This window comes from Schistocerca gregaria, chromosome 6, assembly GCF_023897955.1.
Source record: "Schistocerca gregaria isolate iqSchGreg1 chromosome 6, iqSchGreg1.2, whole genome shotgun sequence".
NCBI classification, from domain to species: domain Eukaryota; kingdom Metazoa; phylum Arthropoda; class Insecta; order Orthoptera; family Acrididae; genus Schistocerca; species Schistocerca gregaria.
The window spans coordinates 269,879,157-269,892,819 of record NC_064925.1 but is presented as its reverse complement, the minus strand read 5'-3'; the positions used below and the strand labels follow the sequence as shown (position 1 = coordinate 269,892,819).

The 13,663-nt window shown below is 42.6% G+C and overlaps 1 protein-coding gene across 1 annotated transcript in view; it reads right to left on the bottom strand.

Annotated features, from left to right (window-relative positions):
* Positions 1–11,250, bottom strand: part of LOC126278828 (odorant receptor Or2-like) — a 49,840-nt gene extending 38,590 nt beyond the window's left edge. The window contains exon 1 of the mRNA XM_049979103.1: positions 10,900–11,250. Within this exon, the coding sequence (XP_049835060.1) occupies positions 10,900–11,250 (351 nt within the window). The remainder of the gene's footprint in view (positions 1–10,899) is intronic.
* Positions 11,251–13,663: the final 2,413 nt, after the last annotated feature.

Sequence of the window (13,663 nt, the reverse complement as noted above, 5' to 3'; positions counted from 1 at the left end):
AGTATGAACGGTTGCCTCTGACAATGAAAATAAACTAAGTTTCTTCTTTGGTAAATCAGATATTTCCTTCAACATGAAAGCGGTCCTATAAAATTTCTTGGAACAAAAGAAGGACGGATTTGGGTTACGACCACCACAATGAAATGAAAGTTATTAGAGAAAACCTTTAGGTCTGTTGGAGAAGAGTGATGTTGTTAAAGAAATGGGAATGATGGGATTGATTGATTGATCAGGATATAGAGACTGAGATTTTAACCCACTCCTCCCTAATCAGAAATGTTTTCCTTAGTCTATACTACTTGTTAAACTAATACATTATTGTCATGTGTTGGCACATGGCAACGCTTGTTACACTTTTTTAAAGGCGTTTCTTCTGAGGCACCAATGAAGCAGGAGTGCTGGCAGCACCTGCTTTCGTTTTGTAGGACTCTAAACACCACTACAGTGCTATAGTTTTAATAATACATTTAACACTTGCGACATATGCAGTGTTGGAATTCGTCATTTGCTGAAAGAGGAAGAATAAATGTGTATAATTTCGAGCAAGTATATTCTCCACAATAATAAATTAAACATGATTTTGTTTCTTATTATTTTTATACAGTATACTCAGATATATATTCATTGAAAGTTATCGCTTGTTATTGAATTTGGCTGTTTGAACTTCAGTGTCGCCATATACCAATGCTTGGCTCATTTACTCAGCAAAATGAATTTTCCCTTTTTTTAAAAAAAGAGAAGCTTCTCACCTGCTGAGGTGCTGGACATTGTTTGTAATGATGAAACTGGAGGTGATGTGTTTGTTCAGCCACCAAATCCGAATGTAGACACAGATGAAAGTTCAGGAAATAAAGATGTTGGTGAGTAAGTAGGCCAGTAACTGGTTTGTTTTGGATTGTTTGCTAAGAGAAAGTGACTCCTTCATGATTTTTGATTCTGTTCCGTACTGTTACAGATTAGTAGACCACTTGTCTTCCAGTCAGTTACGAGCTGATGCTAAAATAAGAATTCCAAACAATGAGTGGACCCGTTTTGATTATGGGGACCATGACCTGCCAGCACAATAAATGAATGCTGCACAGGATACAGTTGTACATTGTAACATCGACGCCAATACTTCGAGTCCTGAGTGTATGCGACAGAAAACCTGTCTGTACCAATGACTTCGGGCATCGAATTTCTCCAGGTTTGAGAAGCAATAACAGATCTCGTTTGAGAAGACTCTGAACTGAAGAAGCAGGAGCGAAAGGTAACTTTACAGCATAATAGAGAAATCGAGGCAGGCCTTCAGCTGAATAGATCTGAAAATATAGCGGTAAGCAAACAAAAATTGCTTATATTAGAGTATGATCATCCGAAAGAGTGGCATACTAGCCATAAGGATGGTGTTCACAACAATGTGACATCTCCGCCATGGCTGAGGAGAAAGCGAAGGAAGCTTCATACAAAGACAAAATCCAGGCTAGGCAATTAGTAAATCTATGATCTAACTATGAAAAAGTATTCATAGACCGCCCAGGTGTCATAAACAGTTATAATTATGATATGAAATTGTATCCGCACCAGACCTATTGCAAAATGTGGACGAAGAAGGGTGAGGTAATAAGACAGATAAGAAAAATGCAAGATTGGGAAATTATCGTGCAATTGAATTCACCCTATAGTAGGCCCTTATTAGCCGTCATGAAAGCTGACAAAAGCATACAGCTGTCTTAGATGCAAGGGACATAAATAAAATTATTGTGCCGATATGCAAAAGGCCTGAGAATCTCGACGAGCAGATACAAAAGTTCTTTGGCAAGAAATATTTAACTTCCATCGACTTGTGCTAACCTTTCTGCCAAATATTACTATCCAAGGAATCCAGGCGGTATACTGCTTTTGTCTTCGCTTGGAGAAGCTATCAGTTTTGTGTTCTTCCTTTTGGTTAACAGATTAGTACTGGAGGACTTATAGCAGCCCTGGATAAAGTAATAGGTCCCCAGCTACTAGACCAGGTCACTGCTTATGTGGACAACCTTTGTTAGCATCTGATACTTGGGAAGAACACCTCCAGTAGACACAAGATGTATTAGGCCTTTGGATACGATGAAGTCGGGAGCGAATATGCCGTTTAGCCGGTGGACTGCTAGATCAGTCGAGTGCAGCCAGTGTCACGCAGCCTGTGGACTGCCGTAGCAGTTTTTTTTCCTTTCTTGTTATTTTAAACACCTGTACAACAGGCGGGATGGGAGCAGCATCCTACGCTGCTCTTCAACCTCAGTATTGATAATGAACAATATGACGAAGACACATAGACTGATCAAACTGGTGGGCAAACACAGTAAACACAGAATACAAAAAACACGAAGCCGTTCACACTCGACGAGAAACACACGAAAAACTGTCGGCACGGCGCACAAACACTGACTACTTCGGCTGCACAGATGAACATTGGAGCTCGACGGCGAACACTAAACACAAACACGATGGCACAACACGAGAAACTGATGGCGACGATCTCCGGCGCCTGGCTGGTTGGCTGATTGGCTGGCTGGCACCTGCAAAAACCTAACGCTTCGATTGGTTGGCTCAAATGGCTCTGAGCACTATGCGATGTAACTTCTGAGGTCATCAGTCGCCTAGAACTTAGAACTAATTAAACCTAACTAACCTAAGGACATCACACACACTCATGCCCGAGGCAGGATTCGAACCTGCGGCAGTAGCGGTCGCTCGGTTCCACACTGCAGCGCCTAGAACCGTACGGCCACTCCGGCCGGTCTTCGATTGGCGACAGAAGCCACAATCGAATGGCGGTACTCGTTACGAGGTACCGCCGGAGATGCCGTAACAGTTCCGCCTCGCGACATATTTCTCCGCTTCACTACGCTCGAGTTGTGAGAAAGTTTGAACTATGCACCATCAAGCGGCTTTGTTCAAAGTCTGCAGTTAACAACAGAGTCACTAGATGGCAGTTGCAATCAGTTCCAAAGCGTTGGTTTCACTTGAGTTGTACTGCTCGTTTCCCGCCTTGTTTATAATCTGAAGTGACGTGTTGTTACCCTCAGTATCTACTGGAAGTGATATGGCAGATAAGCGATATACTGTGGAGGCAGCTCTTTCTCACATACTAGATACTAACTTTGAAGATGGAAGTGAAGCATTGTCCAAATCGGACGATGAACATCTACATCAGGCACACGTGCTACTCCAGCTGTTCCATTGCCATCCCCAGACTCGGATTTGTGCACACAAGATGAATCTACAGATAGTGAGATAGATGAAAAGGCATCAGAACCCCGAACAAGACAAAAATAGCGTGCGAAAATGACAACTTCAATACTATGAAACACAAGTTTCACGCAGATACTTCTGGACTGCAAGTGGATTAGCCGAGCGGTCGAAGTGCTGCAGTCATGGACTGTGCGGCTATTCCCGGCGGAGGTCCGAGTTCTCCTTCAGGCATGGGTGTGTGTGTGTATGTGTGCGTGCGTGTGTGTGTGTGTGTGTGTGTGTGTGTGTGTGTGTGTGTGTGTGTGTGTGTGTGTGTGTTTTTGTCCTTAGGATATTTTTGGTTAAGTAGTGTGTAAGCTTAGGGACTTATGACCTTAGTAGTTAAGTCTCATAAGATTTCACGCACACTTAGAACATTTTCAGGACTGAAAGTTATCGCAAACAGTGACAGCATGTTCAGTTTCTCTCGGTTGTTCTTTAGCACATCATAAACATTTGGTGTGAGGAAACTAACAGATACTTTTCTCAAATGGCGGCTGCTGGTCATAGTCCAGAAAGGATCCAAGGAGTATGGAGTTACGTGAATGTAAATGCTATTTACATCTTTATTCTCACTATATTTATCATGTCACGATTAATGAAATTAAGCATGTCTGAATATTGGTCTGGGAATCCAATTATTCATACATATGTACAGCAGTACACCACCAGCCTCAAGCAACAGGGTTGCCATGCGCCACCGCCTCCGGCAGACATCCAAGGTCTGAAGATGATCTTATCAAAAGATCAAAACCGGTCACCACATTAAAAAATTTATGCGATCAAGACTGCTTCCAGTTTATTTATAGTAAAGGAAGAAATAAAAATATTTCTTATCTTGAATTCGAGAGGAAAGTAGTAGCAGTGTACTTGCAGAGATGGGTATTTCGGATTCAGTTATATTTGATAAGACTGACCATCTCGTCCGACATACAGATGGAAAGAAAAAATGAGGAATAGTCATAAGGACTGTAAATTTATTGTGAAACAATGTGTTCCAAATGTAATGTGTCATTGTGTTACGATTGTTGTATTCCGTTTCACGTACAGTAATGCTAAATTGAAGTAAGCGATTCTTTTAGCTGCGTATCATAATCAACTGTACTTAATGAAATTTCCTCTCTGCAGCGGAGTGTGCGCTGATATGGAACTTCCTGGCAGATTAAAACTATGGGCCGGACCGAGACTCGAACTCGGGACATTTGCCTTTTGCAGGCAAGTGCTCTACTAACTTTGTTTTCATTTTGTTCGTTGTGTTTGGTAGTTGCGGATGTCGCATGACATCCGTTCAAGTTCGTTGTTTGTTCTTTCACTCAGTTTTTTTATTACTGATACCATCCAGCTTTCTGACCGAACATGCTGAGCTACCGTGCCAGCCTCCAGCAGAGCTACCCAAGCACGACTCACGACCCGTCCTCAGAGCTGTAATTCCGCCAGTACCCGGTCTCCTACCTTCCAAACTTCACAGAAGCCTTCCTGCGAACTTACGAGTACTAGCACTCCTGGAAGAAAGGATATTGCAGAGACATGGCTTTGCCACAGCCTGGGGGATGTTTCCAGAATGTAATTTTCACTCTGCACCGGAGTGTGCGCTGATATTAAACATCCTGGCAGAGAGCTTCTGTGAAGTTTGGAAGGTAGAAGACGAAGTACTGGCGGAATTAAAGCTGTGAGGACATGTTGTGAGCCATGCTTGGGTAGCTAAGTTTGTAGAGCACTTACCGGCGAAAGTTAAAGGTCCTGAGGTCGAGGCTCGGTCTAGCGCACAGTTTTAATCTGCCAATAAGTTTCAACTGTAATTTCGTTATAAAGTATCAATTATGTGACCTGGAGTTTATAATAAATTTATACAAAAGTTGTATATGTACTAAGAACTTTAAACAACCTTTTTATTTTGTTGAAACAGTAATCCAAATTAATTTAGGTAGTGAAAGCGCCAAGCGTTGCCATATGGCAACATGAATAATTTCGCGGAAAGCAATAATGCTTTCCGTAAAAGCATTTAGGCTGTGTAACTTATGCCTTATAAAGATGTAGTAACGCAAAAAATAATAACGTTCAAAAAATTTTTGCCGCTTTTGGACACAATAACTGGAGTCAGTGATGACTGAAGGAGAGTCATGTAATACAAAGGGTAATCCTTCATATTCTTTGAACAGAGGTATTGGGAAAATATCAGGTGATGCAGCTGCCCATACTTCTGTGTTTTATGTAACATGCAACACCATGTGCAATATTCTCATATTCATGGAAATTATTAGTATTTCAGAAAAAAAATTAACCACATCTACTTTTAGGATATTTAAATGTTGTTAAAGTTTTTCTAAGATCGGATACGTTTTCACTGGAGGCCACAGTTTTCGAGTTATTCAAGATACGTGCGTTTGAAGGTCACTTTCGTAAATTTTTGTTGAACAATTCAGAATCTCTATCGAAAACATGTCCCAGTACCAAATGTAGCTATATTAAATTTCCTACAAAATGACCTTATTCATTTTTTGAAGGGGAATTACTTTGCATGTACCGAGTGAGAAAGTATGAAACTCTTGCTCGTGGTATTTGAAGGTGTTGTGGACTGCATAGAATCCATCAGTGAGACAGCTGAATCACCTAGTATGAGGAAAGCCTCTAGAAACATACTGAAATAATAACTTTGTTAAGCTCCGCACTAGGAAATCAATGTTGTAGACTAATTGCTTGTTGGCCTTTTCTTAATCACCTCTAGGTGCAAGAGTGTGGAAGCCTGACTAACAACGGAAACTGGATATGTAAACGAAAGTACCTGATACTGAACTACATGTTAAGCAAACAGATATAACCACAACAGCAACAGACGTGTTACAGTGTGTTTTTTGTATTTAAAAAAAAGGTATCAAATTGAATTTGGTGCTTTTCTTACTGTAAGAGGGAATCTAAAGGCAGATGTTTTTGAGCTTCAGATAAGTTTCTTGAACAGCTAAATAAAGATCACAGCATCTCTGCTGTGAGCAGATAACCTTAAGTATCTGCATCTCTGGTGTCACTGAATGGTGTATCGGGGACGTGTGCTCGCTGAATCATTAATGTGTCTGGAAGACAAAGCCCTGTGCTTAATCAATGTGATGTCCATCGGCGGATTGCACCATGAAGTGATCCGGCGAACGATTGAAGTTAATGGCCTGAGTACTATGGGACTTAACTTCTGAGGTCATCAGTCCCATAGAACTTTGGACTACGTAAACCAAACCATCCTAAGGACATCACACGCAGCCATGCCAGAGGTAGGATTCTAATCTGCGACCGTAGTTGTCACGCCGTTCCAGACTGTAGCGCATAGAACCGCTCGGCCACAGGGCAGGCCGATTGAAGTTAATCTACCTGCATAGTAGCAGCTACATCCATACTCTAAAACAGGGCTGTTTGTTCTGTAATTAGTCTCTTGTCTCCGCGGCACCCAAGGGAAGTATACTTGGCGGCAGCAGTACATTACTAGAACCCTAACTTAACGTTGTTACTTTTTGTAAGCAGACCTTCGTGAGATATCGGTAATTAGGAGCTTAATATGTCACATTTTTCAGTATTCTGTGACGTTGTCTCGTGGATCAAACAAACCTGTGACCAATCGGTTATATCTCCTCCTGTACGTTCAATATCCTCTGTTACTTCTCTCTGGGACAGTCAGTACACATCTGAACACCATTTCCAAAATGGATCGCACTTGTGTTTTGTAAATCATCTCCTTCGTATACCGATTTCATTTTGCTGGTACCTTCATTCTGATTTACCTACGACTGAACTTATATGTTCAGTTTCATATCACAACGAATTAATATGACCGGGTATTTATAAGTGTTGACTATTTCTTATGAATAGTCGGCATTACAGAAATATGATACTACACTTTGCCTTTTGTGAAATGAACAACTTTACATACTTCCTGTATTGTCTTGCGACAGCGTTACAAGAAACATTTCAACCCTCTCTTAATGGTCTCGACCAGCCAGTGAGCATTCTCAGACTATTTAGATGCATGTGCAATTCCACTGTCGATCACTTAGTCTCCGTTTACAATGTGCCAGTCATTAGATTTAAAGCAAAGTAATCATTTCTATATCACTTTAAAATTTAATTTCGCTCTAACTGAATTTTTGCGCAGAAGGTTTAGAAAGTATTATCTCCAAAGTGTCTATCAGTTTTCAGTTATAGTACACAAAGATATCTCCGCACCAGAGTACTGTACATCACTGCTACAGGTGCCAAAACAAAGGGAAACATGAACTGGTAAATTAGAGTACGGTGGAGTTGGTAGTTTCCTGCACTTGAAGGAAGAAGAAAGGAGGATTACTGTTTAAAGTCCCTCTGACAAGGAAGTCACTGGAGACGGATTCTGAATTTGGTCACTGGAGACGGATTCTATATTTTAAGGGGACATATGCTGCAACAATCCATATTGCGTTGACGGAACCGTAAGGCAACACTATACCAGTGGGTAGGTGGCATAGACGATACTAGCGTAGCAAGACAAATGTGAATAACAAAGAACGAAGTGTTACACTATCACTCTGTGAAGTAGTGGGAATCAAAAGAGAAGAGGTGGCTCCTTTTCTTGAAGATTAGTGAGTCACAATTGATACAATAGAACAAATAGCGGAAAAAACGAAAAATGAGTCATGGGTTTTCCATATCTTAAAAACTTTTTTAAACAGGGTATAGGTCGCCGTCTGTTGGTTTCACTGAAACCTAACACCCATTTAAAAAGCACGCCTAACCGAGATGTTAGCCAGCATAACGAACTGAATTAGTGCTGGGTGTGTCACTATGAACCCGAGACTGAGGAGTAAAGCAAGCGGTGGGACCTGCGGTTCTCCACTGTCGAAATCGGCGAAGACCAAACTATCATCGGACAAGAAGATACTCAGATTTTTCTTAGAAATGCCACAATGGAGTAAGAGATTATGTCCTTAAGAAGCGTGCCACTAAAATCTCTTGATGAGGTTACGGGTGTCTGTCAGGAAAAAGCTTGGAGTGACTCTGAGCAAACATGAGTTTTTACTCTATAGGTACATCGCTGTTTGTACTACACAGGTCACAGACATACTGCTTCTTTAGGCAATCAAATTCCTTTTAACCCCCACCCCCCCCCCCCCCCCGCCCTCCTGCCCCCATCTATTCCCTTAAAATACTGAAATGCGGCAGGCTAGGCTATTTTGCATGCCTTTTTCGTTCCATATGAAGTCAGTTAAGGAAGGACAGAAAGATAACGGTTCGGATGACGTAGGCAGTTTTCATAACAATATATCAAATCCCAGAGACTGGACATACGGCGCTCTTTCTAGCCTTACTTCTTTTCGTTTTAACTTTGTGCTAGAATTGCCTTTTATATTCCGATGACATATGTGCATATGGAAAGGCTCAGTGCCTCGGATTTGAAACAAGATGGACAGATAACGACATAAAAGCCGTGAGCAGAGACTGCATCCTCAAGTGCCAGTTTTCACACAAGTTGAATCCCCAGTATGCAGCTAGGAGCCCAGTGAATATTATGTACCTTGAAACCTGGGCCTGCAGAGCGACATAACTGTGGCTCAGTCGGTGCACAACTAGCGGGTGAGTACCGCTTTCCTATGTTTCGAAAAAAAAAATTGTTTTGCAACTGTGGATTGATGTACTACGGTCTGTCTCAGATTCACAGTTCCTGTACTGAGTGCATGGGTCTCTTGATTAAGTCGCAGGTACGCAGTCACTGTGTTCCATTGGGTTTAACGAATTTTTAGTTCGTTCCCTTTTCTCTGTTTTACTGATCAAATTATTGTGTAATTGGAAAAATTGTTTCTGTTACGTACTTTTTTAACATTAAAATAAAGCTTGTGCCGATTCGCACCTTCAGTTCTATGGGAAGGGCATTATAAATCACATATTATACACTGAAGAGCCAAAGAAATTAGTATACGCCTGCATATTCAGATACAGAGATACATAAACAGGCAGAACACAGCAATGCGGTCGGCAACGCCTATGTGGCACAAGTGTCTGGCGCAGTTGTTAGCTCGTTTACTGCTGCTACAATGACAGGATATCAGGATTTAAGAGAGTTCCAACAGGGTGTCAAAGTCAACGCGTGAGCGATGGGGCACATAACATTCGAGGCAGCGGTGAAGTGGGGGTTTTACCGTACGACTGTTTCACGAATGTGAAATCTCCGGCAACGTTGTGGCCGGACGACTAAAGAGAATCGTTCAACGTGACAGAAGTGCAGTCCTTCCGCAAATTGCTGCAGATTTGAACGATGGACCGTCTAACAGTATCAGCGTGTTGACCATTCAACGAAACATCACCGATATGGGCTTTTGGAGCCGAAGGCACACTCGTGTACCATTGATGACTACACAACACAAAGTTGTACGCTTCGCCGGGCCCGTCAACATCGAGATTAGACTGTTGACGACTAGAAACTTATTGTATGGTTGGACGAGTCTCATTTCAGATTGCGTCGAGTGGGCAGACGTTTACGGGTATGTAGGGAAACCTTTCAATCCATGGACCCTACATGTCAGCAGGGGACTGTTCAAGCTGGTGGAGACTGTGTAATGGCGTGGGGAGTGTGCAGGTGGAGTAATATGGCACCTCTGATACGTCTTGATACGACTAACAGGTGACACGTAATTGGGCTTCCTGTCTGATCATCTGCATCCATTCAACTCCATTGTGAATACCGAGAATCTTGGGCAATTCTAGCAGGACAATGCGAAACCTGATACATCCAGATGTGCTACAGAGTGGCTCCAGGAAAACTCTTCTTAGTTTAAACACTTCCGCTGGTCACCAAACTCCCCAGACGTGAACATTATGGAACATATCTGGATGCCTTGCAACGTGCTGTTCAGAAGTGATCTCCACCCCCTCGTACTCTTACGGATTTGTGGTCAGCCCTGCAGGATTCTTGGCGTACATTCCCTCCAGCACTACTTCACACATCAATCGGGTCCATGACATGTCGTGTTGCGCGCAATTGTATTTGCTCACGGGGGCCTACACTATATTTGGCACGTAGACCATTTTATTTGGGTATTCAGTGTAGTTGTTAACATTATATGTTAGGAGTATACCTGGCTCACAGTTATTTTTCTGGCACAAGATAGGATTTCCCACATAGGATGACTCTGTACTACCACCCTTTGTCTAATGCCTGTTCTTTCGGATGAAGAATACATTGCGCCGCAGAGACTTCCAAAATGAAGGCGAGGCGATTTTAAAGTTAAGATATAAGGTGAACAGCCAGAATGGGAATATATACAATCGAAATAATCCTTCACGGGAAAATGTGTCATATCTCTAGTATAATCTCATACTATGAACTCAGAGGACTCAATTTCTATCCAAAGTAAGTAGTGGCATTTTGATATTACTTCTCATTTCTTTCACTTCTGACAATGTCTGCAAATATAAAATATGCACCGGTATAATGTGTTTCGGTATCCACGTTAAACTGTATATCCTCCTACCATGAGCAAGTTAGTGGAAAGGAAGATAATGGCATATCACCTCCAACAGCACCATGCCCAGTAAAACACTTTGATGTTTAAGTTTACATTAAAATTTCAGGAGTGCTCTTTCTATGTGAGGCAGCGCGTCAGTAACGGCACCCACTATCATTCCGGCACTAACCTGAAGAGCGAGCTTGTGAAAGTCCTGCTCGAACACAGCAGTGTGCACCATACGGAAGATCCAGATGGTAGCAGTGTCTATGGTACTGAGTAGTAGTATGAAGACGTCCACGTCTTCAGTGCCCTGGTGGAACAGCACGGCGCCCTCGGAGCAGATGAAGCACAGGGCGAAGAATATCATCACGGTGGTGCACAGACGGAAGAGGAGAGGAGATCCGGCGGCGGCGTGAGGGTGTCGCAGGACGGCGGTCCAGTGCAGGGGCCGCAGCAGGTGGTTCATGTCGCTGGCCGCCGCTGCCGCCGCCGCTACCGAAGACTCTGAAGCCGCCGCCGCAGAAGGTGCAGTCCCCATCGTGAATCATGTTTGGTATTCCCTGCACAGATTCATGGGCATTCGTCGACTGTCAACAATATATATTTAGGTAAGAGAATAGATATTAGGAAATCACGAAAAAATCTTTAGATATCGAATGTTATTCTTGCCTCTGTATTAACCCTGTTGGATACGTGTCTGTTTCATCATTCCTCACACGAAGAGCCTGCTGTTTCTCAGCTATTTCTGAAAATCATTTCGAACAGGTAGCGAAATGAGTCGTCAAGGGAACGTGCTGGAACTCCTGATAACAGACGAGAACTTTCCGACTCAGTTACCGTAGAGCAGAACATCACTGATTGTAAGACTGACATACGAGGGTGAGTCTAATGAAAACCTTAAATTCGTTATCCTGTAAGGTGGTAAGCGTGCTACAAACAGCGTGCAGAATGGCCTGTAGGTGTCAGCATGGTGCAGATGCACACGTACCATCGCAGTATCAGTGCAAAGATGGCCGCCCCACTTGCGACTTGCACCAGGGAAGAACAGCGATCTGTTATTCGGTTTTTGCGTAGTGAAGGTATAAAACCTATTGAAATTCATTGACGAATTAAGGTTCAGTACGGTGATGCATGTTTGTCACAGCAGCAAGCCTACGAATGGAGTAGGAAGTTCACAAATGGTGTGACTTTAGTGGAAGATGCTCCTCGACCAAGTCAGGCACTACCAGTTGTCACTCCACAGAACATTGCAGCAGTTAAAGCCATAGTGAAGGAAAACCACCGAGTGGGACTGAACGACATTGCGAATCACATTGCAGCATGTTTACAGATTAGTCATGGGTCAGCACAAGACATTGTGCATGATATGCTCCAGTTTCACAGAGTGTCTGCAAGATGCGTGCCGCAGCAGCTGACTCCTGAAATGAGAGAACGACGTGTTGATGCTTGCGAAGAACTTCTTCGGAACTTTGAATGAGAAATTGATGGCTTCCTTGCAAGAATCGTTACTGGGGACGAAACCTGGATTCACTTACACCAACCGGAAACGATGAGAGCGAGCGAGGAATGGCGCCATTTCTCATCACCAAAACAAAAGAAGTTTCCAATAGAAGCATCAGCAGGGAAATTTGTGCTGACTCTCTTTTGGGACGAAAAAGGAGGCTTTTGGAGCATTACATGCCTCGAGGGACCACTGTCACCAGTGCATCATACACAGATCTCCTAGAACATCATCTGCGGCCTGCAATCAAATCAAAGCAACGTGGATTGCTTGTCAGCAGGTGTGCTTCTGCAAAATGACAATGCAAGGCCCCACGCTGGACGTATAAGAGTTGCAACAATCACATACCTGCATTTTGAGTATCTTCCTCGTCCACCATACTTACCAGACCTTGCCACAAGTGATTTCCATATGTTTGGACAACTCAAAAGCGCAATGGGAAGATAGAAGTTCCGTTCTCATGAAGAGGTACGCCACGCGGTGAATGAGTGGTTGCACGTACTACCGAAAGAATTTTTTTCTAAACGAATTTATGCACTTTGTAACCGCTGGAGGACTTGCATTGAGTGTGGGGGAGATTATGTTGAAAAGTGATACAGCTTTGTACCACTTCTGTACAATAAATAATATTTACAAAATTATTTAAGGTTTTCATTTGACTCACCCTCGTATTATAGAGCAAACTGATGTTACAACGACAGTTAGGAATCAGACTACAAATTATCTGAGTATTCAGCATCAACTATTCAGGTTTGAGGATAAAGATGAGTAAATCAAATGGATAAAATTCAAATGCGATGTAGAATACGCCTTAGTCTGCTATATCTGGAGTAAGGTTTTCTGGTATTCTAAAGATTCGCCAAGGTTCAGTCGCCGTGTTAGAACGTTATTACAGAAACATAAAGAGTGTAGTCTAGGTGACAAACGAAAGCTAAACTGTCACCATGATAGTAACGAGTGCCGCACCAGGAACGTTCAGTGCAAGCAGTTCCTCTTTATTTTGAGTCGTCATTGTTCTGATAGGTTTTACGTGGCTGGTCAAGAATTTCGCTACTGTGCCATCCTCTTCACCTCATGTAAGCACTTGCATCCTGCAGCTTCAGTTATTTGTTGGATAATTTCAGTCTCTGTTTTTACCCTCTACAGCTCCCCCTAGAACCATAGAAACTGTTCCCTAATGTCTCGGCACATGTCCAATCCCCGTTTCCCTTCTTCTTGCCAGCATTTTCCTTGTGTTTCATTTTTAGCTGATACTGCGGAGTAAGTCATCATTTACCTTACCACTCTATTTAACATTATTGTGAAGCATTACATCTAAGTCTCTTCAATTCTTTTTTGTTCCGGGATTCCCACAGTCCATGTTCCGCTACTGTGCTCGGCTGAGCCAAATGCAAACCTTACATATTTTTTTAAATATTATTTGTTGTGCAGAAGTGGTAATAAGCTGTAT